The 27,156-nt window shown below is 42.7% G+C and overlaps 1 protein-coding gene across 3 annotated transcripts in view; it reads right to left on the bottom strand.

The window, feature by feature from the left end:
* LOC115567474 (uncharacterized) overlaps nt 1-27,156 on the bottom strand; it is a 51,284-nt gene that overhangs the window by 2,048 nt on the left and 22,080 nt on the right. Inside the window, exon 4 of one of the 3 annotated variants that reach the window (XM_030394125.1) lies at nt 7,567-8,120. The exons of the other annotated variants lie outside the window; for them this stretch is intronic. Coding sequence (XP_030249985.1) covers nt 8,097-8,120 — 24 coding nt within the window. The 3' untranslated portion in view covers nt 7,567-8,096. Of the gene's footprint in view, nt 1-7,566; nt 8,121-27,156 lie in introns of those variants that run through there. 3 annotated transcript variants of the gene reach the window in all.

Here is a 27,156-nt window from a genome sequence, read left to right as displayed (position 1 = left end):
TACTTTATTCAATAAATGTATTATTTATCGAAATGCAACAGCCAAGATTGATAAGTTACATGGTTAATGTCAAAACATTGTGTAGAACTATCTAGGACACTGACATACGGATATTTGCTTCTGCTTCGATGAGTTTGCTTCTGATATTTAAACATAGCGAGACCAGACATTTACAAACTTGATTTTCTTATCGGAGTGAGGAACAACAGTAACACGGTAACGTGCAACAAATCACTTTACTTCAAATTGACCGCCACAGTGTCCCACTGAATATCTAAAAAAAAGCAATTTCATTTCATTTTGAATGCCAAATCTATTTTGCATTTAGCATTTTTATTGTAACACAGCAGTCATATGTTTTCTTTACTAAAGTAGATTTGTATTGTTTTTATTACTTCTTAAGGTACTGCAAAGGTGGTAAACTACGGAAGCCCTAAACGGCCATGCATTCATATATTTTATTTCCTCCGTTTTCCCGTGATAACGAGTTAATTTCCTCCGTTTTCCCGAGATAACGGATAATTTTCTCGAGATCTCATGATAACACAACTTTGTTTCCCGAGATAACAAGTTAATTTCCTCCGTTTTCCCAAGATAACGGGATAATTTTCTCGTGATAACGAAACTTTGTTTCCCCGAGATAACACACCTTCGGACTCACCGTAAGAGCTTGTACCCTTTATCAGCCAGGTGCACAGTAAAACATTTCATCACGTTCAGCAAAAATCATGCAGGCACACTTCAAACACGCACACAGACGATTCACAGGAACACAGATGTTCTCGGTTCACAGCGAGATGCTTTCAAAATAAAAGTCCCGCATTAAGTGTCTAATATAATTAATGAGATAATAACCTGGCTTCAAAGAATATCAGTTAACTAAATGAAAACAGGATGTTCCTATTAACAATTCACATTAAAGGTCATTTACAGTCGTTACACTAACTGACTGACTCATTCACACACACACACACACACACACACACACACACACACCTTATTATATCGTTATCTCGGGAAAACAAAGTTTCGTTATCTCGAGATCTCGAGAAAATCATCTCATTATCTCGGGAAAACGGAGTAAATTATCTCGTTATCACGGGAAAACAGAGGAAATAAAATGTATGAATGCATGGCCGTTTAGGGCTTCCACAGTAAACAACATTTTTTTTTTTTTTTTTCAAGAGATAGTACTTGTATAGCCCAAGAAAGTATCACAAATCCGCAGAAAGTAGTTTTAAATGCAATTTACTGAAGGCGCTTCCAATAATGGTCAAATTTACGTTTTCTTCCTCCTCACCCTCTTCTTCATCCTCACCCTCTGGAATGTCCCTATCTGTGTCAGTGCCCAAAGGCCAAAATGTCCCTTCCTTGTTTCGTGATGACTACTAGAAGAAGAAAAACAAGGTAGAGGTAAACATCTCATTTCACAAGTAACCAGGGCTGATTCTAGGGTCAGAGCTTTAGGGGTGCTTAGCACCCAATGAGCCCCACTGCCACCACCCGCCCTTTTTTCACACAAAAACAAAAAATATTTATTTTGAAAAATAACTATCATTTTAACATTGGTTCAACTAACTCCAAAATCCAGATTTTTTTTTCTTCTTTTCTTTTTTTGGAGACCTTTCCAGAACACCAACCTTGACAGATTCTAAGGATATGATCAAAAGGCACACAGAGGCATGTCATTTAAAATATCTGTCGTATGTCCATTGGTCACTGGCTGGCCACACACACACGTACACAAAAATGTAAACAACATAAACAGACAAGGCAATCTGAGAGGGCGACCACGGGGGTATTCCAGAAAGCGGGTTTTGTTAACCCTGAGTTGAGAGAAACTCTGAGTTTTCAGTTCCAGAAAGAGAGGTAACTTAAACTCTGGGTCTGTTACTGCGGTAACTTACTCTGTGAACATAACCTGCTCACTGGCAGGTTTACCTGAAGAAACCCTGAGTCTGACGGAGCTGTCTGACAGCGGCTGCCCTTTCCTTCTCAGTCCGAAATAATTCACATAGTTTTACACCAGGAGGAGAATTTAGATTCATTTAGATGAGCTCTCACTCCCTGACGAGGACTGAACCAAACAGTAGACCGCTTCTCATCAGTCCGTCATTTATATTCTCCGGCTGCACAGTGAATATCAGGCTACACGTCATTGCTGACCTGGGGTCCGTTTCACAAAGCAGGTTTAGTGAAAACTCTGAGTCTGTTAACCCTGAAATGAGGGAAACTCTGAGTTTTCCGTTTCACAAAGGGAGGTAACTCAAACCAAATAAAGAGGGGTAACTCTAGCCTGTTTCACAGAGAGAGGTAACTTAAGCTCTCGGTCAGTTACCATGGTAACATAATCTATGAACCTAACCTGGTCGGGACCAGGTTTTTCTAAACAAACCTCGAGTTTCTCTCTGTCTCCGCCCTCTTTCAGCCACACACGGTATTTGATTTCCTCATTCGAACAGTTAGCAGGCGACTTTTGGCGTAGTATAGTTCTCATTGATCATTGCAAAAATCAGTCAGTAGGCCTACATTAAAAGTTATATTAGGTGGCGACTATTTTCACTACCATGGCATGTCCTTTTGATAATGATCCCGTGGATGAATTTGCAGCATTACTGCGCAGAGAATTAAATATTCGTCGGGAGATGATTATCAGACCGCGCATAGATGTTCTTGCATTTCCAGACAATTATGTTTTCAGCTCCTCTGCCTCCGTTAGAGGTGGCGGTGCTGGGCCACCACCCGTTTTACGGGCATCTGCTTTCTTTCTGTTGGCTGAGTAGAAGTCTGTTAGTTTAAATAGGCTTAATTATTAAACAGAACATGATATAGATGAGAAGACATTTATGTGTGTAAAAACAGCATTATGTTGGGGATAAAACAACTGTACAGTCAAACAGCCACTTAATATTTATTTTACAATGTAAAACATGATCAAAATGAGGTACCCCCATGAGATTATGCCGAGGTCTAATGTTTTTATCTTTCATCTTAAAGCCCCTGTACAGACTTTTCATTTAGTGTTGATTTTGGCGGCCCCGCTGGACGAAAGCGGTAGTGTTTTGCCGGAATGAAGACTGAATTTCCCATGAGCTCTAGCGCCCACTGTCGTGAAGACGTTTGTCTGGCCGGCGCGTGTAGATTTGTTTTGGAAACGTCGGCAAGACGATGGGACTTGCTTTGAAAACTTTTTTTTTTTTTTTTTAGTCCGACCCTCCCTTCAAGCCCCGCAACTCTCTCCATCTCTGGAAGGAATCGCCAATGTTTATCCGTGTTTTAGCCCTAGCTCGATCGGATTCCCTCTTGGCCTTTCGTTGGTCTTCGGTTCGAATTCTTTTTCTTTTCTTCGTCTCATTATCAGCCATGACAAAAGTTTTAGCTCGGTTAGCACTGGCTAGCGTAACAACAAAACAGCTATGCCGTATCCTGAATGTTGTCAGTTCCGGTCTGACTGCCGTAAATCGTTTCGTCAGTGGTCCGACCCGACCAAGGCCTTTCAGAGGTATAGAATTAGACTACTTAGAAATAGCGTATCTTCACGCTGATGGGCTCATTTGCTGTTGTAGGTAACAGAGACACATCAGCAGAAACCAGAGACTTTTGCATATCCAGTTAAAAACTCCGTACAGGGGCTTTAAGCTGCAGCCAAGTGCGCTTCTCAGCCGGGGTTGCACCTAAATGAAATAAATTAATAGGCTACCACTCAAGCAGTTTCCCCCTGTAATATTATTGTGATTGCAAAGGACTACATTTAAATTTACGCATTGACCCGAGCACCAATGTTCTCCCACGCCGTCTCCCTCTCTTTTGCTGCTGCAGCGGTGTTACACTTTCTTCTAAAAACGTGCTCAAACTTACCGTATGAGCGCATTAATATTTCCAATTCCAGTGGGGTGAAAAACGTAGCCCTCCTCTTCCCCGTTGCCATGGTGACTCGTCGAATCAGGGCTCCATTGATGCTGTCTTTTTATACTTGTGGTGCACGTGCTTAACTCCAGGTTAAACTACTCCGAGTTGATCAAACTAACTCAAATCAGCTGTTCTGGAACCGAAAACTCAGAGTTTCCTATCTCAGAGTAGATCAACTCAGAGTTCAGGGTTAGACTCAGAGTTTGTTGAACCTGCTTCGTGAAACGGACCCCTGCTCTCAGATCTGAACAATCCTCTTCTTTTTTTTCTGTTTTCTATGAACAAGTTTCTCAAGGTTTATGGATTTAATTTTGAATTAGTAGTGCTGATTTTAAGTTGATCTAAGGCTACTGCAATGGGCTGGCTCTACTGTCGTTGTTGTCGTCGTCGTCGTTGTTGTTGTTCATTATTGACTGAACTGTATAATGAATGACATTAAAAGGAATTTACATTCTAAATATTTTGTTATAACTGTAATCGCAGCACTCATTTTGTCCGTATTGTTTTGTTTTCGGATGGCGGTTTTGATGTCACGGCCACTTTTCCCGAAACCACAAAAGTGTCTATTTATTATCTAGATGCAAATATTCTTTAGGGCTGTTTTTAAAATCTTGCAGCTCTGGGTCCTTATCAAAGACATGCATTGACACAAACATGGAAGACTGTGAATAGCTACCTTAAGTATGGTAGCCCAAGTGGAAGTCATATTTTGTCGTTTTTTCTTTTGTTTGTTTGTTTTTTTAATATTATTATATTTTTGTATGTATTTTTGGGTCTCAAAGGTTTCTTGAGGATGGATTAAATATTTTCTATATAAATAAGGCACTTAGGTCTACAGGATACAGGTTGAATGAACTTGGTAGACTTAATACAGTAACAGAAAACAAAATATGTTATTTGTTAGTGTATGAATATTAATTTCATTTCATTTAATGTGAATGGCCTGAATAAGCCAATTAAGAGGAGTAAAGTGCTTGCACAAATGAAGCCCCTAGGAGGAGACAATGTTTTTATGCAGGAAACACGTCTGTCCAAAATGGAACATGAGAAATGTATTATTATATATATATATATTATATAATTATTATTATAATTTAATTAGCCAAATTATTTAAAGCCCAAGTCTTTTATTCGTCATATCACACATCCAGAAGAGGTGTCATAACAATGATAAGGAACCATCTCCCATTTGAAGTAGAGAATACAGTATGCTACAAAGAGGGCAGATAATTTTTTGTGGTAGGGAAGATAGATGGAGAATATATTACATTATTAGATACAATATACAACCCTCCCGAAGAAGGGACACGTTTAATTGAGAAGATTATTGATTTAATTACAGTGCAAAGTAAAGGGATAATTGTTGTCAACCTAGGCTGGAAGGAGGACTCAGAAACAGAGCGAGAACAGTTTATCCACGTATTTATTCAGAAATTCCTGAATTACTCCTAAGAATGAGTGACAATACAATAGGCTATGAAACACTTAGACTCTAGAAACAGGGAAAAAGGGAAAAGGGGAAGGGGACAAGGCAAAGAACACAGCTAAAACAGAACAGAAGGCGCTCCGAACGGAGGGAAAATAATAGGCTGAAAACTGGTCTACTCTATCGAGGACTTGAGCTACTATGAAATATTAACAACAAAAGGCGCTCCAAAAGGGAGGAAGCAAGGGCTACAAAATATTTTTCTACACTGTACTATCTAGAAAAATAACAAGTAACAGAAAACGCTCCAAGAGGAGGGAAAACCCAAACTACAAACAAAATAGTCTAAATTCAGGGGCAGCATCCTTCGGAGTGCGTATTTGAAGTGCAATTACGTCACTAAGCCGCGCGAAGCCTGTCCAAATTCAAAGTGTGCTCCAAATGCTCCCCACACGTGCCTCCTTCTTTTGCCTGTTCCTGGAGGACACATATCCTTCGCGGCTACAAATTGCCCAAGATTCATTGCGCGCCCAAAGAGAATAAATAAATAATGGTGACCTCAAGTGGCGCAGATCTTGCATTTAAATGTAAGTATTGGGTCTATACTAATGAATAATAATGGATTGCGCTTTTCAAGTCACCCAAAGCGCCTGACAGGGTTCCAGGTTCCATTCATTCACACTCAGTCATACTGGTGGTGGTGAACTACGATAGTAGCCACAGCTGCCCTGGGGCAGGCTGACGGAAGCGTGGCTGCCATTCAGCGCCTACGGGCCCTCCGACCACCACCTCAAACATACAGTCATACACATTCACACGAGGCAAGGTGGATGAAGTGTCTTGCCCAAGGCCACACCGACCATGATAGCAGTTGGCCGGGTGGGGATTGAACCGCCGACCCTCCGAACATAGGCCGACCCGCTCTTCCACCTGAGCCACGGTCGCCCTATACTCAGTTTTTACTCATTTGTGCGTCAAACGCCAGATATGTTAAACTTCAAGGTACCTTAAAACCTCAAAATATCAGTTAAAATACGTTGGTAATGCTCAGCTTAATGCCTTTTACTTTCAACCATTACACGTTCAGAGGTTGACTTATATCTTATATCGTATTGTGACTGTGGAGATGTTACAGACTCGTTTTACTTCAGTACATAAATGGACCAAGATGAACAGATTTAGATCAGGCTGTGATCCGTGTAAAAAGTCTAGTTGGAATAAAGAGCTACATTTATGATTATCCTTATGGATGATTATATATTTTTTTGCTGTATTAGAACTCTTTTGTCTGTTGACTTATCACAAACATCTTTTACATTTCATTGTGTTTTAGGGAGCAAACAGAGAAGCTTCATCACTGTCCGAGGTCAGAACAACATTTATTCACAGGACGAAACATTCCGTCAGCTGGATGGAAGTAAGGCAATAATAAATATTAATAAATAATAAATAGCCGATTTGTCAGTCCTGGGGCCCGTTGCACAAAACTAGGATAAGGGATTAAGCCAGGATATCTTGGTTATACTGATTCAACTTATCCGTGATCCGGTTGCACAAAAGTGGGATAGGGGGCAGTAGGATATGTTATGGTATAAGTTACCATGGAGATTTATTCTGTGGAGCTAGCCTGCTCCAGACCAGGCTAAGTTCCAGGATCTATTTAATCTCATCCCTTATCTCAGTTAGCAGTCACCACAGATGGAAACCAATAGTTATTCCACTGCCCACTACACATTGTTATCACATATAACTAGACCCACTGTTATTTAAACGTTTGTGATTATTAATTTCAATCATTTTGGATAAATAATGATTTTAGATAATTTACAGTTTCCCATAGACTATAAGGCTATATATAAAATGACAGAATATTAGGGCCACAGAGAAAGAAAAAAAAAAATTCACAGACTTCGAGAATAAAGTCATAAATTTACGAGAATAAAGTCATAATATTGTAACCCGTTGTTTTAGAGGAGGAGAGTTGTTAAAATGAGGGCTGTGGAGCATTTCGTGGAATTGTACTTCAGTATAGGTTTCACAAACAAGGAGATACTTAATCTTTTGGCACATCAGCATCACATTGTCATAAGTATCAGGACTTTAAAAAGATTATGCAAGAAAATGCATCTTTTACGCAGAAAGAACCAGTCTCATAAATTTAGGACTTTTTCTTTCTTCCTCAGTGTGGCCCTAATACTCTGTCGTATAAAATACACATCCATCCAACATCAAAGTGTAACATTATGTTCCTTTATTGAATAAGGACAAAGCAAAACAGGTAAACCATCCCCTCCTTTCAAAACTGAAGTCCCACAGTGACTCTACAAGATGGAAAGCACAGAATCAAAGCATATTATACAACACAAGGATAAATACACATTCAAAGGTCTGTATATAATACACCCCGCATGTCTGCACACTGAAATAAATGCAGGACAAATCCATATACATCAAATGAACAGACAAATGAATGGATGCAGTAGCCTCCCTGTAAGCTTCAGTATACAGCACAAACATCATAAGAAGCCAAATCAATTTAAATTAAATAAAACAAATAAATAAATAAATAAAACACAAATTCCTCTGCCACTGCAGGACATATTTAACTGAAATTTAAAGCATGCATAGTAACTAAAATAATTTAACACATATTGGTCCCTCACTCGCCATTGTCAGAGCAGAAAGGAACGCACCATTTTGGGCCTTCATATAGGCTATTGGCTCATTTGACTTTACGTGGATTGACCTTTTATTTTTTTATTTAAGATGTGTCATCTTCTTGGAGCTGGGGGAGGAAAGGAGAATAATGATTATTTGTGTTACAGTCAGCATACAGTGTGCATTGAAGGCATAACTCACCTCCCGCTCAAGTTTTTTTATTTCAAGGTCCAATTTTCTAATTGTCTTCTTCTTTATTTCAGACTCTAGTGCAAGGTTTTCCATCTTTTTCTTCTTGTACTGCATATCTATATCTGCCAGTTGTATTTGGCGCCGGAGGTGGTTATTATTATTAATATTAGCTCATCTATTTATCAAAGAGTTATACAGTCTGATGCAGTGTTGGTCACGTTACTTTTAAATAGTAATCAGTTATAGTTACTAGTTACTTCTCCCAAAAAGTAACTGAGTTAGTAACAGAATTACTCCAATATAAAAGTAATTAGTTACCAGGAAAAGTAACTCTTGTGTTACTTTCTTTTCTTCCCCTTTTGAGCTCGGCATTGATTTTAATGTACTCTGCATCTATGTATTTAGAAAATGTCTTTCTGCATGGCGGACGGGCACCTGCTCTCCCTGGTATTTAGCCAATGAAGGAGTCTGGGTCAGCTGTTGATAACGGGAGCATGTTCTCAACAACATACCTGCCTATCATTGCATTCAGTTCAGTCTGTGTCACAAGTTTTAGTGAAGCTGGAGCAGAAACATCCAGCTAGCTGCTCAGACGGCTCCATGTCCTTCTGTGTTAGCGGAGCTGACGTTAGCCACACTTGCTATCAACATCAACAGTGTCAACAACGGAGTTTTTGGCCACTAGTGTTGTAGAAGCGCGTGCAGTTGAGAGATGCTTCATTAGATTAGAGTTGCTTAAAACGGACGTGGACAAAAGAGGTTAAAGTAGTGTCTGTACTTCCACTTTGAAAACGTAAATTCCCTCTGGATTTGCCATTTCTCACCAGCTCACCTCTGCTAGTTTGTGTGTGCGAGGCTGTGTGGTTTGTGTGTAAACCGAACGCAGCCTCTGATTGGCTTACGAACTCTCACTCTACCTTAGAGAGCCAATCATCACCTCTGCGGTTGTCCCACCCCTCCCTCCTGCCTCACCGGAGAAAAAAAAAGCAGCCCTGCTGCTCCGGTGGCTGAGAGCCGAGTTGGATGACAGCTTCAGAGAGAAACTTCAATTTGTAACGCGCCACATTTTATTGTCAGTAACGGTAACAGCGTTGTAACGATGGGAAAAGTAATTCATTAGATTACGCTGTTACAGAAAAAATAACGCCGTTAGTAACGCCGTAATTTTTTTTGGGGGGGGGGGGGGGGACACGTCCCCTGCACTTTTTCAAAAGGCCGTTTTGGTCCCCTGCAGTTTTTACCGTCCAAAAACCATGTTAGGCTTTATTTAACAGAGACGTGTCAAGCACTAGGACCAAGCGGAAAACGGCCGCTCAAGCTGAAGCAAGTTTCCCTGAGTTTAGACCCGCCCACAAGCTCCTCGATTGGCTCTGCCGTTTCTTGTGTGATTGGCTGTCCCCGCTGTCACTCCATCCTGCTTGCACACCGGTCTGCTAGTTGCCCAGAAGTCCTTATTAATCTGCCACTGTAAATTGGGCGTTTGTTCTGGCTGGATCACGTCCGCGAGAAAGATTTTAATATCAGAGGTTTCATTTACATTAACGTTTGAATCGGTGTCCATGTGCGTACGTGATTGCGCGTGTGTTTGGTAATTAGGCGCAGCCGGGATGTAAATTACCAAATAATAGCCAGGGCGTTTATTTGTTTCAATCACTTAACAGATCAGGCGTTTAATTCAATAGTTATGCGTCTTCTACAAGTGAAGTTGTTGCGGCGGAGGAAACGATTCAGCCAACCAGCACTCGCGGCAGACTGGCCCTGTTGCTGTCCCCCTCGGACAGACGCTGATGCTCAGTTTTATTTTTTCACCAATCTCTCACTCTCTTAGGGTCGACAGAGAAACGTCTAGCGGCTGCCTCTCCCGAGTTTTCCTCTGCATATTTTACGAAGAAATTTAAAATTTCAAGTCGTACTTTTTACTGTTTTGCTGCACTGGAGCCATGGCGATCATCAATGTGATAGTGACTGACAGAAAGCAAGCACAATACGTAAAAAAGGCTTAGAAGAAAAACTTGCAGCGTCTTCTTCCTTGATTAAAAAAATAAAATAGACTCTGCATTTATTTGAAACCGAAAATATACAAAAAATATGAAAATATACACCTGCACCCGGCATTTAAAGGGGACCCTGCGCATAATTGAAACCCGGCTATTATTTTGTAATTTATGGTACTCAAAGAAATGCGTTACACCCATCCTGCAACACCTTCACTGGCTCCCAATAAAGCAGCATATCCACTTCAAGATCCTCCACATCAATTACAAAGCTCTCAATGATCTTGTATAGTGTCTTTCAGTTTTATTGAAAGTGCTGATAAATAAAATGTTATATTATTATGATTATTATTATGATTATTATTGTTATAACTGATAACAATGCAAATATTTTTTTTAAAAAGCTTATATTTAATGCCAAAGAGATACACTTATTTTCATGTATTATTTTTATGTTGAAAGGCTGCAACTGTAAAAAAAAAAAAAAACACACCAAAAATGAAAGATTTAGGGAAAAATACAATAAAACCTCGAATTGCAAATGTGATTTTATACATCCAAACTCATGAGAATTGTGAAACAAAGTTTTTTCCTTTTTCCATAAAATGAGGTCTGTTTACCATATATTCCAAAAATAAGTGTAAAAGTGTAAAATTAAAGTCAGAATTCTGACTTTTTTCTCAGAATTCTGAGATTAAAGTCAGAATTCTGACTTGAAAGTCAGAATTAAAAAAAAAAATTCACATGTGGCCCTAATCCTCTTCCATAGGGTTTAACAAGTAAGGGACCAGCAAAATCTACACCCACCACTTAAAATGGCTGAGCTTCTGTAATACAATCACGTGGTAACTGTGCAAAAGGTTGTTGGCCAGCCTTAACCTTACTTTTGCGACATATCAGACATTTTTCCAACATTTTCTTCGTGATCTGTCTGCCTCTTACAAGCCAATACCTTTCTCTGACTTGTGTCAAGGTGTCCTGTAGACCAGAGTGCATGACGTCATAGTGGGAACTTTTTATTAACAACTCGGAAAACTTATCCTCTGAAGGCAGAATCCATGGATGTTTTTGGCCGTAAGCCCAATTTGTTTTTTGCAGTGGTCCTCCAACTCGCATCAAATTTTCCTCATCCAAAAAGGGTTTCAAGGCGAGAACCTTTGATGTTCTGTCCAATTCCCTCTTTGTTTCCAATTGTCTCATTTCCTTGGAAAAACATTTCATTTGTGTCAGCCTGATCCAGTATTTTTATGCTGCTTCAATCTCCTGCGCGCAGAGCTCTCCTCGCTGTTTTTCTATGTTGCGCAAATTGTGCACAAATCTCCTTGCCCACGCAGTTACTCTAAGCAACTTGTTTAAACTGCTGTAATTTTCCAGTTTTAGAATGGGCTCAGTTACAGAACAAACATCCTCTCCATCTTCTATTATCTGATTTTGAGCGATACACTCATCAGTCAGTAGAGACTTGTTTGTTTCCTCCGCAGATGTCACGTCGGCTGTGCGTAACCAACTCGGTCCGTTCCACCACAGTGTGTCAACTGCAAGTGTCTCTGATTTGAGTCCCCGAGTTCCATGATCAGCAGGATTTTCTTTTCCCTTGCAGTGTCTCCAGTTTTCTGGCAGCGTAAGACTCTGGATTTCCGCTACTCTGTTAGCCACAAACGGCTTCCATTGTCTTGCTGTGCAAGTCTGGCGCCGATGAGGGCTCCCAGCAGTTCCAGTCGAGGCAGAGTTACTCGTTTCAGTGGAGACACATCTTGCAGTTCCTCGCACCATTCCTTCCAGCATGCGGCCAAATCTGTCGGCAGCTCTTCATCCCAATCCAAGCCTCTTTCCCACATCTCTTGAAACATGATTTTGGCTCTAATAATAAATGGAGACAGGAAGCCAATGGGATCGAATATTCTTGACGCTGTTTGGAGTACTGCTCTTTTTGTGAGTTTTTTATCCTTGACATAATTCATCACCTCCGCCATTTCAGAGACAAATTCATCCGTTTCACTTTTCCAGATGAGGCCCAGAACCTTTAATGGAGTGGAATCCTTCCCTTGTTCTTGTTGTTCCTGTGAACATTTTTGTTGAAGTTCAGGACTTCCACTTACAAAGATCCATTCCCGCACTTGCCATTATTTCTCTGGCCTTTACGCACAGCTCTTCCGCTGCGTCACTGTTGTCGGCTCCACTTGTGAAATCATCCACATAAAGACATTCTCTTATTGTCCGTATGACTTCGGGATTTTCTTCTTCATGCTGTTTCAGATGGTGTCGTACAGTAGCTGCCAACTGAAAAGGACTGGATGACACTCCAAACGGGACTCTTGTCATCCTGAGGTTTTTTACCTTTATCTCCTTTTGCAACATCGGCTCGTCATCTGTCCAGAGAAATCGCAGTGCGTCTCTGTCTCTTTTGTCGAGGGAGATTTGCAGAAAGGCTGACTTAATATCTGCCATTACAGCTACTGGATATTGTCTGAATTTAATCAGAATGTTCAAAAGGTCAGGATTTAAATTGGGACCTATAAGCAGACACTCGTTTAATGAGCAGCTAAATTTCTCATGAGAGGAGGCATCGAATACAACTCTTATTTCGTCGTAGCTCTGTCTTCTTTTATGACTGGATGATGTGGTAAATAGTACACTGGGCCGTTTTTTACATCATCATTGACCATTTCCACTATATCGTCTTTTAAATAGTTTTGAATAACTGCGTCATATCTATCAAAAAGAGTTGGATTCATTTTTAGCCTTCTCATTAGATTATCAAATCTGTTTTTTGCTGTAACATAATTTGAAGACATAGTTACATGCTCATTTTTCCAGGGCAGTCGGATTTCGTATCTGCCGTCAACAAACTTCACAGTTTCTTCAAATCTTTTCAGAACTGTTTCATCTGTCTCGGAATGTAATTCTTCCTTACCTATTCCGAGTGATTCCAATTCCCAAAAACTGCGCAACTGGTTGGAGAGTGCTTGATCTTGCTCAACACAGACATGCAGCAATTCAACGTCAACAGCTTCGGTGACAATATTAAGTGTGGTGACCTCACCTTGCACCAGCCATCCAAACACACTTTCCAGTGCAACTACTCCATCTTCCAGCTTTTCCATTTTGCCAGTGACAATTCTCCAGTACTGGGGCCTCATTTATAAAACTGTGCGTAGGATTGACGTCAAAAGGTTGCGTACGCACGAAACACAGAAAGTGCGTACGCACAAAAATATCCTGATTTATAAAACAGTGCGCACGCACGTCCTACGCCGATTTCCCTTTATAAATCACACTCCACTCTAAATGTGGCGCACCTGTGTGCGGGTCATACCACACCCATATTTGCCTATGAATATTCAGAGAAACGCCCCTAATTAATATTCATTCATGACTGAAAGCAGAGAGAAAGGCAAACCGGCCAACCGGAGCTCACCCAGCTGGATGAAAAACTGGCGGGGATGATCGGGGAATCCCTCCTGAGTGACGTGGGACGGAGGAGGGGGACACTGATGCCCGCCCAATTCATTCTCACTCGGTGCTCTTATAGCAACATGAGTGCAGTTAGTGGCACCGATTATATTTGGGAAACCGGACATTGCTGCAAATTGCGCATTTTTATTTGCCTGTTCACCGTATAAGGAAACTTTATGTACTGCTGCGACAAACCAATTATGCCACTTGAAGTGGGACCGGCACGGCGTGGTTTCTGTGGGTGCTCCTCTCTAACGCTGGGCCCAATACCGCACATAGATCCAAGAGGACAGCTCGTGGGAGTCGGAAACGGCTCATCAGCCACTCGTCACTGTTGGCCAGTGGATCTTGCTGGTCTCTGAATTCCGCTGCCTCCGTATCCTTCCGTTTGCCAAATACTCTAACAGTGCCAAAGCAGCCATTGTGCGCCATAACGCATTGTAAATACATGCCTTTATATACCCATCTATTAGGTAATATCTGCTACACGTGTGAGAATTACCCTGATTGACAAACAGTCCTTCACACTAACAATATAAGATCATTATAGTCTTTATTTGTATGGCAACAAAACACAGTTACAAAGTGTTTTATGCGTTATGCATTGAAAACGGAGATGAAACGAAATGCGCTATATGATATAGGATATTAATATATTAAACTGCATTCATATCAGTGTAAACGCAATTTGCTCTACTGTTGTCTTACTATTGTCCTAAATCATATGTTTCCCCTGTGCACTCCAGGGAGCCTGTTTGTTTATTCATTGTAGAAATAGTTTTAAAAAAAAATACATTTCTTGCAAATAAACTGTTCATATATGAGAGGTAATATTACTATTTATTTTACACGATCAGTATCAGTTTTACAGTTTCTCCCGTTTCTTTCTTCTGCCATCAGTGGCGCAGTTTCTCCTTACCCCAGTTATGTGCGTACGCATGGGTCAGAGTTGGCGTGGAGGACCGCACATTTTCCCGTCAAGTTCTCTTTTTATAAATCCCACGGTGTGCGTAGAGAGTTGCGTACGCCTTCTTTTGTGCGTACGCAACGTTTATAAATGAGGCCCCTGGTCTCCTTCAATTAGGACTCCCAGTTCTTCTGACTCCATTCCTCTCACGGGAACATCCGCCATAGGCATTCCTTTTGACTCAAAATCATTTCTGATCGTTTCACTTGCCATTTTAATAATTGAAGAGCTCACCTTGGGCGTCTCCAGGAGCTGAACTTCGATGTTCTAATTATTTCTGATGTTCCTTAAACGCACCTTCACCTTCTTGCATGTCAATCTTTGGGGTGTTTTGGAGCCAAATACAAAAACATTCAGTGTTTCCTTACCTATTACTGGCAGGTTAATTGCTCTGAAAATGTCTTCTTGAATAAAACTACCCGAGCTACCTCCATCTAAAAGACATCTAGCCACTTGACTTTGAGTGGGTGCGTCTATCCAAACTGTAGCTGTTTGGAGTAAAACTGTACTACTCATAGAACTACTGGGAGCTGCACTTGCTATCACTGCATCTGCTGGGAGATTTCGGGCAGCTTGCTGTGTGCTTTCCTGTCTCTCTTCTGTGTGTTTTTCTTGTTGATTGGCTAATTGAGGGCAAACTACTTTGTGGTGTCTTCATCCACATTCTTCACAGGTAATTCCCTGCGTCTTACAATTACGCACTACGTGTCTGCTGCCTAAACACACAAAACACTTGCCTTCTTTTCTTAATTTTTCTCTCCTCAGTTCAAGAGTCAGTTCTGTACAGTTCTTAGATCTATGATTATTTCCTCCACAGAATATACACTTTGGCTCATCTCTAATGCTGACAGCGTGAAACGAGGCTGTAGAGGCTGTGTAAGATCTCCTTTTTTCCGGTATTCTTTTCTCCACATAGGACTTTTCCCATTGTTTCTCTTTATCGGGTTGTTGCACACTCTGGGTGAGATTGGCTGTTCTTTCACGACTTTCAACCTCCTTTTGGAAAAACGTCATCAGGCCTTTGACACTGAACGTGTTGTCATTATTTGAATCATCTCATTCACTACCATTTTGACAGGTGAACTGCAAAGCCATTTCTTCTGGTATCATTTTCATGAGAATAGGGCAGAGCAAGTTGCCATAAGTGTCAGAGACCACTCCCATTGAGCCTAAAGTGCGCACTTGAATCTCGATGTCATCATATATCACTTCCGGGGCGCTTCACAGTGTGCGACCCAGCAGTCTGCCCAGTGTATGCTACTTATGTGTTTGCTATGTTCTGAGAGGCCTTTTACCTTTTTTTATGTGTGAATGAACTGTCAGTGAATCAGCGATGCATATGGGAACAGTTGCGGGTCTTTTAATATCTTTTTACGTGGCAACAGGGCTCGACAGTGCGAGCACCTCGTCGCAAATGCTAGTAAAAAATAGTTCAGTGCGAATTGTGAAATGCAATTAGTAGCACGTGTGCGACTACCGAATTTTACCGTTCAATAAATGTTTAATGATGTGTTGCTGACGTTTGGAGGTTGTGGCCGGTTGTGCACTTGAATGCAGCCTCAGCTGAAAAAAAAAAACGTGATTTACACGTAGTGAGCGTGCTTGCCGACATGCTGCAGAAGGCGGTTAAAGGCAGAGGGAGTATCTATGCTAACGAGGCAAAGCCAAACAGATGAAAACAAAACGTTTGAACTATGAAGCGCATTAGCGATATTTTTAAAAGGGCGACAGAGCCAGAAGCTGTGGCCCCAGGCACCGAGGCCGAAATGGTGGACGAGGATGAGGAAGAGTAAGAGTTAGATGAAGAAGCTAACGTGACTGAAGAAACCGGAGGAGCAGGTGATAACGCTACCATTCCCAGCCGTAAAAAGTACACGTTTAATGCTGACTAGAGATGCACCGATCAGGATTTTTGGGGCCGATCACCGATCACCAAAAGCAGTATCTGCCGATCCCGATATTGCCGATCACCGATCACAGCGTCAAATCCATAAATTTTTCTATATTGTTGTCTTGTGTAACTTTCATATATTTAATTAATGATTCTTTTTACACAACATTGACATTGTATTATTAAGTATACAAATTAGGAGATGAGAAAGTATCATGAATTGACCACCGTTTTATTGCAGGCTGAGGCAATGTGCAATATTTCACACTCTAGAGACTCTCTTAGAGACAACTTGGACTCAGCTTACATAGAGTAACTGTAGCTTACTAGTGGGAATGCATGCAGTCAGGGTGGGAATTTTGTCATTTTAGGGGCAAGTCCATTTGGCCTTTCACTTTGGCCTTTTAGGGGCACCAAGGCCACATGACAGGGCACAAAGACCACTGGGTAAAATGTGTTGATTTACCTTTCAGACTGATACCATAACATCCTAATTTATAATAAGACATGGATTGTGTATTAAAACATTTTTTAATACCAAAATCAAGTTAAAGTTACATTAGAAAGTAGTTTTTGTTAAGTAGGGTTAGGGTGAGGTGATTTTTGTGACACCACACTGAATATTAGTGTTATTGAATATTTCTCCCAATAGAAATTCCCCAAAATTATGGCAAAGCACATTTTTTCCAAACAAAAAATTGTAGAATAACCAGCAGGAGCCCACTGATGTGTGGAGTGATTTTGGTGACACTACACTCTGAATAAAAGTGAAGTTATTGAATTTTTTGTAGTTTCTCTTTTCGGTCTTGCACTCTGTAGACGGTCCCTGCGCCCTCGTCTCACAGACGGCTGACCATACAAAACCAGAGTTAATGTCCAGACGCTCGTTTTGATGAAAATACGGTTGTAGCTCGTTGTCTATCGTAGTACAGTAGGAAAGAGCCGTCGTTTGTGTTTTAACAAGGCTGCACTTATGAGTTATTGATCCGGGAAGTTCGAATCTGTGAATATATTTCCAACTTTACCGGACTAAATCCTACCACATAAGTCAGTTACGTATCATCGTTACGCTGAGCTCACTCGCTGTGCTGTAAGTTTCGTTCTTCTGTTTTGAGACGTCGCTGCTGCTGTTTGAGAGGCTTTCACGTGAGATCATCGTGATGATGAGACTCCACCTGCGCGAACCGCGAACTCACTGAAGTTACTGTGAGTGACTACTGTGCACTCAGGTGGCTGTAATTCAGGGCAAGCCCGCTACGCTGCCCGGGCCAGGGGCACAGAGGCCACTGTGGCGCGGGGCAACGGCGGCCATGAAATTCCCTCCCTGCATGCAGTTAATGCACTGTCTTTATACTTAAACGTCATATGATCGGCCTGATGTGATCTATTTTGAGAACTCCGATCAAAACCGATAGGGGCATTATCGGCCGATTGCGATCGGTTGCCGATCGATCAGTGCATCTCTAATGCTGACTGGCAGAAAACATTCCCGTGGCTCCTTTACGAAAAAAGAATATATTATAAGTACTGCAAAGCACAGAAGCAAGCAGCTGGAAAGCCCGCTTTTGTCACAGGCAATGCGAATTTCAAACGAGATAATTTAGTGAAACAGTAAATCGCATTGGCATAAAATTCAAGCACATTCTGTGAAGCCTGCCTGTTGTATGAATGTTCTATGTTATAACACAGGCCAAATGAGTTTAAGTCTGTTGTCAGTAGCCTACTTGTTACAGTATTATTCCAGTAATGTTGCTAGGTACACGTCCTGCATCCCTGACGCATTAAAATCTGAAAGGACGCACTAAACTAATTATCCATGCGTCCCGGAGCACCTAATTTTTCCCATGAAAAACGATACATTGTGAACATTAAACAACTCATGTTTAATCACAGTAACTGGCAAAAGAACCCTTGTTGTTAGCAGACCGGACAAGCGCTGTTTCAACCCTCTGCGCATCTACTCGGCGCAGACGTGATCCCCTGTACAAAGTATCGCGACATGCTAATTTAGCCGCTACCAAAACAACAAGCCCGTCACCGCTGATTTCATTTCAACCAGGGGCGTCGCACCCGAGAGGGATGTGTGTGTTTTAACACCCATACTTTTCCCGGTGAGAGGGTTGAACACCCACACTTTTTCTGCAGTTTTGCACAAACGCCTTACTGCGGCCGGAGTCACTTTCGCCGGCCGCTCTAAGTTTGCTCTCGCTGCAGCTGCCTCCTCTCCTCCTCCCTCTCCTGTTGCTGCTTCAAACATGACACCGGCTTTAGGACTGACCGGCTGATGATTGGCTGTTCTGCCTTAAGTCCCGCCTCTCTTGCTGTGTTAGATTTATTGTTCAGCTCGTGCTGATGAGGCGGGATCTACCGTAAAATACCAAATAATAGCCGGGCGTGTATTTGTCTCAACCATTTACCGGCAAGGCGTTTATTTGGGACAGGCGTTTAATTCCCTCCTCACAAAAATCCGGGATGAAAACGTCACAAACTTCTCCAGCTTCTCTGTGAATTCTCTGGAAACGGACAGCAACCAAGCACAATGTCTGTAACGTTCTCTGATGATTGTAAACGTTGATTACTCCTGATACGTTCAGTAACCAGGTCGACACCAAACCACATGATATGTTTTATAATGTTTTTATGTGTTTACAGCTGCTAATGTATGGAATGCTGTTACTGTGATGACATATGACAGTTAAATATTTAATCTGTCTATAATAACCACATCCTGACATGTAACTGTGATTTTTGATAATGTAAGTACTAATAATAACAGTCATGACAAAAAATTAACAAAGACTGCAGATCAAGATAAGAAGCTGCAACTGGCAGTGAGCTGATGTACTCCATGACAGAACGCTGTAGCAAGAAGCTAGCTACTTGACAGCCATGGCTTCCGACAACACCACCCTCATAAAAGCAAATAAACAAATATCTGACCTCAAAGACGACATCCGTCGACTCTCCCAGGAGTTGCAGAAGAAACAGGCCCTGTTGACCTCCTGTCTGGACATTGCCCATGAACAATCCATGCAAATAGTCTCACTCAAAGCGGCCCTCCAGGATACTGCTCCATGGGATACCTCCACCTGTCTGCGGCCTTTCACTTCCTCAACCCCCAGCCTCCAGTCATCCTGGGCTGAAGTTGTGATCCGCGGCCGAAAGGGAGCCCAGGATACGACTGTCTCTCCTCCTCGCCTGAGCCTCTCCAACCGCTTTGACGCCCTGGCCGACAATCCAGATCTCCGCCCGGTCCCGGGAGGCCCCGCCACCTGCTCTCTACACACGGCTGCTGGCGGTCGTACGGCTCCTGGCTCCGGGGGCTGCCTGCTTCAGGGAGCCGCTGGCCCCTCTCCGCCTGCGACCGCTGGTGCTCCGGACTCGGTCTCGGGCGGCTCCACGTCCAGGATGGCTGGCCCTACACTTGCGGTGAGGGAGGTTAGCTCCCCCGAGGCTAGCTCTTCCCCGCCGTTACCCGCCGGTGCCCGGAGCCCCTGTGTTTCGGTCACGGATCGCCAGCTGTCTTCCAGGACAACCATCTCTACTTCTCGCCGCAAATTCCTGAAGGAAGCCGTTCTCCGACGCTCTGAAGGCGTGCGCCACCCGACGTCGCTGGCGGACTCTCTTCCTCCTGGGGCCGGGGCGGCCGACCCACCGCAACACCTGTCCTGCCGGGCACAGTCACCGATCCTGCCGTCAGCACACGCCCCAGACGCTGGATCACCACCATCCCTCCCGGCTCAACCTAATCCTCGCCCACTCTTTCCACCAACCACCCTGATCATTGGGGACTCCATTACACAAAATATCCGCTTTTTCAACGCCACCACCTGTTGTCTCCCCGGTGCCACAGTCCTGGATATCCTGGAAAAACTTCCTCGGCTGCTGCAGTCTCTCCCGTCCTCCATTACCCGACTAGTTATGCACGTAGGGACCAACGACATGGCTCGGGGTGCCTCTGAACTGACAAAATGTGCTTTTATCTCCCTCCTGGACTTCCTTCGCACTTGTGGAAAATCTGTTTTTATTTCTGGCCCCATTTCCACATTTGGTCGCGGCGACGTGCGCTTCTCCAGATTATTAATGCTCAACACCTGGCTCAAACCTGCCTGCTACATCCGAGGTCTTAACTTTACGGACAATTTTAATCTCTTCTGGAACCGCCCCTCCTTTTTTAAATCCGATGGCATCCATCCTAGCACCACAGGTGCTCGCATGCTTGCAGCCAATATCCAATATTCCGTACATAATGCTCCACGTGACTGACTATTTACACCACACACCCCCTCCTTTGACATTCTTCCTCACCCCATGCCAGCAGCAGTACAAAGCACAGTCCAGCTCTCTAGCGCCCCCGTCCCTCCCACTCAGCCCATAAAATCCATCTGGTCCAACTCCCGTCCCCCTTCACGCAACACTGGCCGGGCCGTTGACCACAGTGTCCTAGCCTCTCTGCCCCGGTCGGCTAGTAGCACTGCCAATTGTGAAAGCACCACTGTCAACTTCGGTTTACTCAATATCCATTCACTCACGAGCAAGGGCCATCTTATCCAGGATCTCATCACTGACCATAAGTTTGACTTTTTCTGTTTAACTGAAACCTGGCAACAATCCAACGACTTCTCCCAACTCAACGAATCTACTCCTCCGGCATTTACTTACACCTGTCAACCCTGTGGCACCGGCTGGGGAGGGGGTCTCGCAATAATCCAACACGAGAAGTGGAAAGTCTCGCCGGTGCCTACCCCTGCTTTCACCTCCTTCGAATCCACTGTTTGTCAGCTCTCTGGACCGACTCCCACCATCATTGCTACTGTTTACTCTGTGTCTGCGCTCGCTGCAGCTGCCTCCTCTCCCCCTCCCTCTCCTGTTGCTGCTTCAAACATGACACCGGCTTTGGGACTGACCGGCTGATGATTGGCTGTTCTGCCTTAAGTCCCGCCTCTCTTGCTGTGTTAGATTTATTGTTCAGCTCCTACTGATGATGCGGGAACTACCGCAAAATACCCAATAATAGCTGGGCGTTTGTTTCAATCACTTATCAGACCAGGCGTTTATTTGGGACAGGCGTTTAATTCCCTCCTCACAAAAATCCGGGATGAAAATGTCACAAACTTCTCCAGCTTCTCTGTGAATTCTCTGGCATCCTTCTGGGCACAACACGTGAAAAATGCGAAAAAGAAAAACGTGCAGTGTCAGTGGTCACGTCTTCTTCCTTGATGTTTTTTCAAAATAAATTAGACTCGCAAGACAAGCATATACTGTATATAGTTTATTATTATTATTATTATTATTATGCATATTCTTGACTTTGAATGGGAAAGCATTTCTGTTTCTGATTCATATATTATGCAGTCAGTTTTCCATATTTTAAGTTAAATTAAATGAATCAAGACAGATGTCACATTTACATGTCAGGGTGTGGTTATTATAGGTGCCTTTTAAAAAATGATCCAGGTATACTGATCCCTCCACTTTGGGATAATTAATGGTACTGTTTGTACAGTGCTTTCAGAAAATCAATCACCTGAAAAATGATAACATAATTATAGGAGTGAGAGAAATGATACATCTCAAAATATTAAATATGTTGTAATTTCAATTTTGAAATTTTAATACTTGTTATTACGCAAACCCCTATTACTTTTTGCCACCACTGCCAGATCATACTGATTTTGCAGGGAAGACTCTCCAAACAATTAAATGGGAACAAGTCTTTTTTGTTCTTTTTTTTTCCAGAAAAACAGTTATTTTAATTTTTTTCGTGGCTGGGCCACTATAATTACACATGGGGCCAGTAAAACTCGAATCTACTGGCCAAGCGGGCCAGTAAGAAAAAAATGTTATGTTGGACACTGGGAGGCAGCCGGGGAACTGTAGCTGTGAAGCTTTAAGACCTCCACACGAAGCAGCCTGGCCGTGTCCACAACAGAGGACCTGATGCGCATCAGCCTCGAGGGGCCTCCACTGGAGAGCTATGACCCAAGTCCAGCCGTAGAGAGTTGGCTTAGTTCCAAGAGGGTCAGGAGACCAGACTATGTTGACTGCTGGAGCAGGGACATTCTTCCAGTTTAAAAGAGCCAGTTATAACATTAAAAATTAGTCTACAGGGTTAGGATTAGGCTAAATAAGTACTTTATTTGTTTGAAAATGACGTTTTTACCAAAACTGCTGAATTTTCATTGTGCTACTAAAAAATGTTGTGTGCTACTAAATTTTTCAGCATGGTAGCACAGTGCTACTTGGAAAAAAGCTTAGCGTCAAGCCCTGAAGGGTCACATTCTGGACTTAATCTGCTGCTCTGGTGTTTCCCCTTCCGATCTAACTGCAGTTGAACTCCCCATAACCGACCACTTCCTCCTCTCATTTAATGTAAAACTCTCTCTCTCCACTACCAAGCTCCCCCGTCTCATTTCTTTTCGCAATATTAAGGATATTAACTTAGATTCCCTCTCCTCCAGCATTGACTCCCTCATGGCCACTCAGAACTCACTCACCCTCGAACAGCTGGTTTCACACTACAACACTGGACTCCAACAGATACTCAACTCCCTTGCTCCGCTAAAAACCAGATCTGTCTCCTTCTCCCTTTCCGCTCCCTGGTTTACCCCCGAACTTCGACTTATGAAAGCTAAAGGACGACAACTCGAGCGGCTATACAGGAAAACTGGACTTCATATTCACAAAGACATTTACAAAAATCATATGTTACATTACAAGAACTGCATTACCCAAACCAAATCCAATTATTACACTGCTATAATCTGTTCCAACAAAGGTAACACTAAATCACTATTCTCACTGTACAAGAATATCACCCAAGCCCCAGAATCTCTACCATCTCACCTCTGTTCAACTGCTTTCTGTAACTCCATCATGTCATTCCTCAGTCAGAAAATCCAGATGATCCACCAACATCTCAGCTCACAAACCACCCTCAATGTCATATCCGAACTTCCTCCTCCTACCAACTTTTTCTCCTGCTTCCAGCTCCCCACCTCTGCAGAAATTTCAGATCTTATCCGCAAGTCCAAGCCATCCACCTGTCAGCTAGACCCTCTCCCCACGGTTCTGGTCAAAGCCTGCCTCCCTTCCCTGGTCCCTCTCATCTCTGCCATCATCCACTCCTCTCTCTCCACTGGAACTGTTCCTACACCATTCAAGACTGCTGCAATTACCCCAATTTTGAAAAAACCCGGTGCAGATCCCACAAACTTCAATAACCTACGTCCAATCTCTAATCTCCCCTTCATTTCCAAGATTCTTGAAAAAACAGTAGCAACTCAACTCCATTCTCATTTATTCAACAACAACCTGTACGAACAGTTCCAGTCTGGTTTCCGCCCTCTCCATAGCACAGAAACTGCACTCTTAAAAATAACCAACGACCTCCTCATGGCAGCTGATACTGGTTTACTCTCCATTCTCATCCTCCTCGATCTCAGTGCAGCCTTCGACACCATCTGTCACACCACCCTCCTCAAGAGACTGTCCTCCCTCGGTATCACTCATACTCCTCTAAACTGGTTCAAATCATATCTCTCCTGCCGTACTCAGTTCATCCAGCTCAAAACCTTCACATCCCAACCTTCCCCTGTCACCTCTGGTGTGCCTCCGGGCTCTCGCCTGGGGCCCCTCCTCTTTATCATTTATCTCCTTCCCCTTGGCAATATCTTCCGCAAACATAACATCACATCACTTTTCACTGTTACGCAGATGACACCCAGCTCTACCTCGCCAGCAAACCCACTTCCAACCACCAATACAATTTAAGAAATAGAATATTATAAGAAAGAAAGAAAAATTTTTAACTGGGGAGTCGGGACCCATTGAATTTCCCAGGGACCCACTCAACTCACCCCCTGTGGGTCCCGGGGACTCAACATCACTGTTATTCTCTGCACTTTTTGGAGAATTTTACTTGCCGTTTTGATACTGTCTCAGTTGCACTGTGCACATTTGCACCAATAAATAACTGACAATACATGAGTTGTTACAGTATAATTCTCTCTGCACTCTTTAGAGAATATAACTTAAAAAGCTATGAATTCAATTGTTTTGCTTATAAATACCTCCTCGTTGACCTCATATCACTTCATTAAAGAAAAACACATTATTTGGTAACTTTTCATCGTGCCCTGCGCGGCAACGCTACTACTTTTACTTGGCGTCTCTCTCTGTCATGGAGCAGAACATGGCGCACCGGGGAGGGCTACTCTGAGCCGGGAGTTTCTGCTATCCCTGCGGACTTCAGCAGCTGGAGAGATATCAGCCAGTATCCCGAGGGAGATATGCAAGCCGATCGTAAGGACCAGGAAAAGGGGAAAAAGAGGTGGTCTGCGGCGGAGAATAAAGACTCTCAGGCTGAGCGATCGGCGCAAATTACCCCCACTCCCTACAGTTTTGTTGGCAAATGTTCAGTCTATCAGGAACAAGCTAGATGAACTTGAAGTATGGGCCAAGCTCAAGAAAGAAATCAAGGAGACCTGTCTCCTCGCCTTCACTGAATCTTGGCTCAGTGACTCGGACCGGGATGAGGACTTCTCACTCAGCGGGTTCGGAATTCCGATTCACCTGAACCGGTCTCCAGTGATTACCGGAAAAAGCCGAGGAGGAGGAGTGTGTTTTTACGTCAACAAGAGGTACTGTAATACAGTGAAGGTCAGAGAAAGAATATGCACAACTGATCTAGAATTGTTGACAATCTCTCTTCGCCCCTTTTATCTGCCGCGTGAGTTTCAACAACTGTTTTACACATTGGTGTACATCCATCTGCGAGCCAACGCTACTGCTGCTGCTCAGCTGATCGCTGACGTAATGAGCAGGCTGGATGCTGTCTGCCCAGACGCACCAAAATTTGTTCTTGGTGATTTTAACCGTTGCAAACTGAACACGGTCTTAAAACATATGAACAGTATGTGACCTGCTCCACTACACAGAAGAGCACTATAATCGATCTGTGCTATGGTACAGTAAAAGGAGCATACACATCAATGCCAATGCCCTCACTGGGAGCTTCTTATCACAACGGAGTGTACCATATGCTTGTATATAAACCCACCTTCAGACGTGTGGACAGAAAGGAGAGAACTGTCAAGAGCTGGTCTGACGACGGCATTACCTCTCCTCAAGCATGCTTTGAGTGCACGGATTGGCAGTGTTTCTATGATGGTTGTGATGATATGAATGAACTATGTGATGCTGTTTCATCATACATCAATTTCTGTGTAGACTCTATAATTCCATCTAAAACTGTTGTTATGTACCCAAATAACAAACCCTGGGTGACTAAAGAACTCAAAGCTGTAATCAATAAGAAGAAAAAGATTTTTTACACTGGTGACCCTCTGGAGAAAAAAGCTGTCTCCATAGAAGTGAGGAACGAAATAAGGAAAGCCAAAATTCAGTACAGGGACAAAATAGAGGGACAGTATTGCAGTGGTGACCTTAGAGCTGCCTGGCGAGGGATAAAACAGATGGCATCCATAAACCAGTACTCTGGCAGAACCAGGCAGCTCACAACTATTAGTGGTGTAAATGATGCTGACCTGCCCAATGCTTTCAATTCCTTTTTTTCTCGTTTTGAAAGGTCTGATTTTTTATGCAAGATCTCTACATTGAGGATGTCTTTAAAACCTGAAAATGGAATTGCCATCGCAGAAAGGAAAGTTGCTTCTCTGTTCAAAAAGGTGAATATCAGGAAGGCAGCTGGTCCTGATGGCATCTGTGGACGCACTTTGTGTCACTGTGCAGACCAACTCAGTGAGGTGTTCACAGTACTCTTTCAGATGTGCGCAGGGAGTGGTTACCTGCCCCAATTATGGAAGACATCCACTATTATCCCAGTGCCAAAGATAAATCATCCAATAGACAGGGTTCGTACACATTTTTAGAGGTCAAATTCAAGCACTTTTCAAGCACTTTTAAGGGTCATTTTCACATTTTTTCAGCACCTTATCGCTGGGGTAAAATACATATCTACAGGAATATATATATTCATACTTTTTTTCTTTCAATTTTTATCACAATTATGTACATTGTATTATGCTGAAAACATCTAAAATTATGTTTCATAACAGCAAAAAGTTTAGAAATTAAAGGTGAACACAAAGTTTTATCCAAAAAAGAGGGAAGCCACTTGGTGTTCTTCAGGCACACTTGCACCGAGACAAAGAGGCCTGAGAGCACCTTGTAATTTTCTTTTTTAACATACATTTTTATGTTTCAAAATGCAGTGTCGGGTGTAACACGTTACAAAAGTAATGCAATTACTGTAATGCATTACTTTTTGCTGTAACGCAGTAATGTAAGGCATTACAAAAAAAAAAAGGTAATATTTTCCTCGGTACAAATCTCAGTAACGCACATTGCACCCAAAATTAAGTGGTGTGTTGTTTTTATACAAATTTGCCAACACTGCGAGATATGCAGGGGAGAAAAATCTGCGCAAATGTTTACTTCCTGTTATTGAAGAGAACTATTGATTGAGGAGAAGACGACTGCAGCAGCAGACAAGTTGGACTCTACGTTCACGAGATGGACATACGCTCATTATTTTCAGTTCATCAGAGACAAGGATGTGAAGAACATTATAGTTAAATGCACTTTGTGTGTGAAACCAAAAGATCTCTCTACCTCGCGAAATAGCAATTTTTAAGTAATT

The sequence above is a fragment of the Sparus aurata genome, chromosome 17 (genome assembly GCF_900880675.1).
Source record: "Sparus aurata chromosome 17, fSpaAur1.1, whole genome shotgun sequence".
In the NCBI taxonomy this organism is placed as follows: domain Eukaryota; kingdom Metazoa; phylum Chordata; class Actinopteri; order Spariformes; family Sparidae; genus Sparus; species Sparus aurata.
The sequence above is the reverse complement of the archived record's forward strand: the minus strand, read 5'-3'. Positions and strand labels throughout refer to the sequence as shown.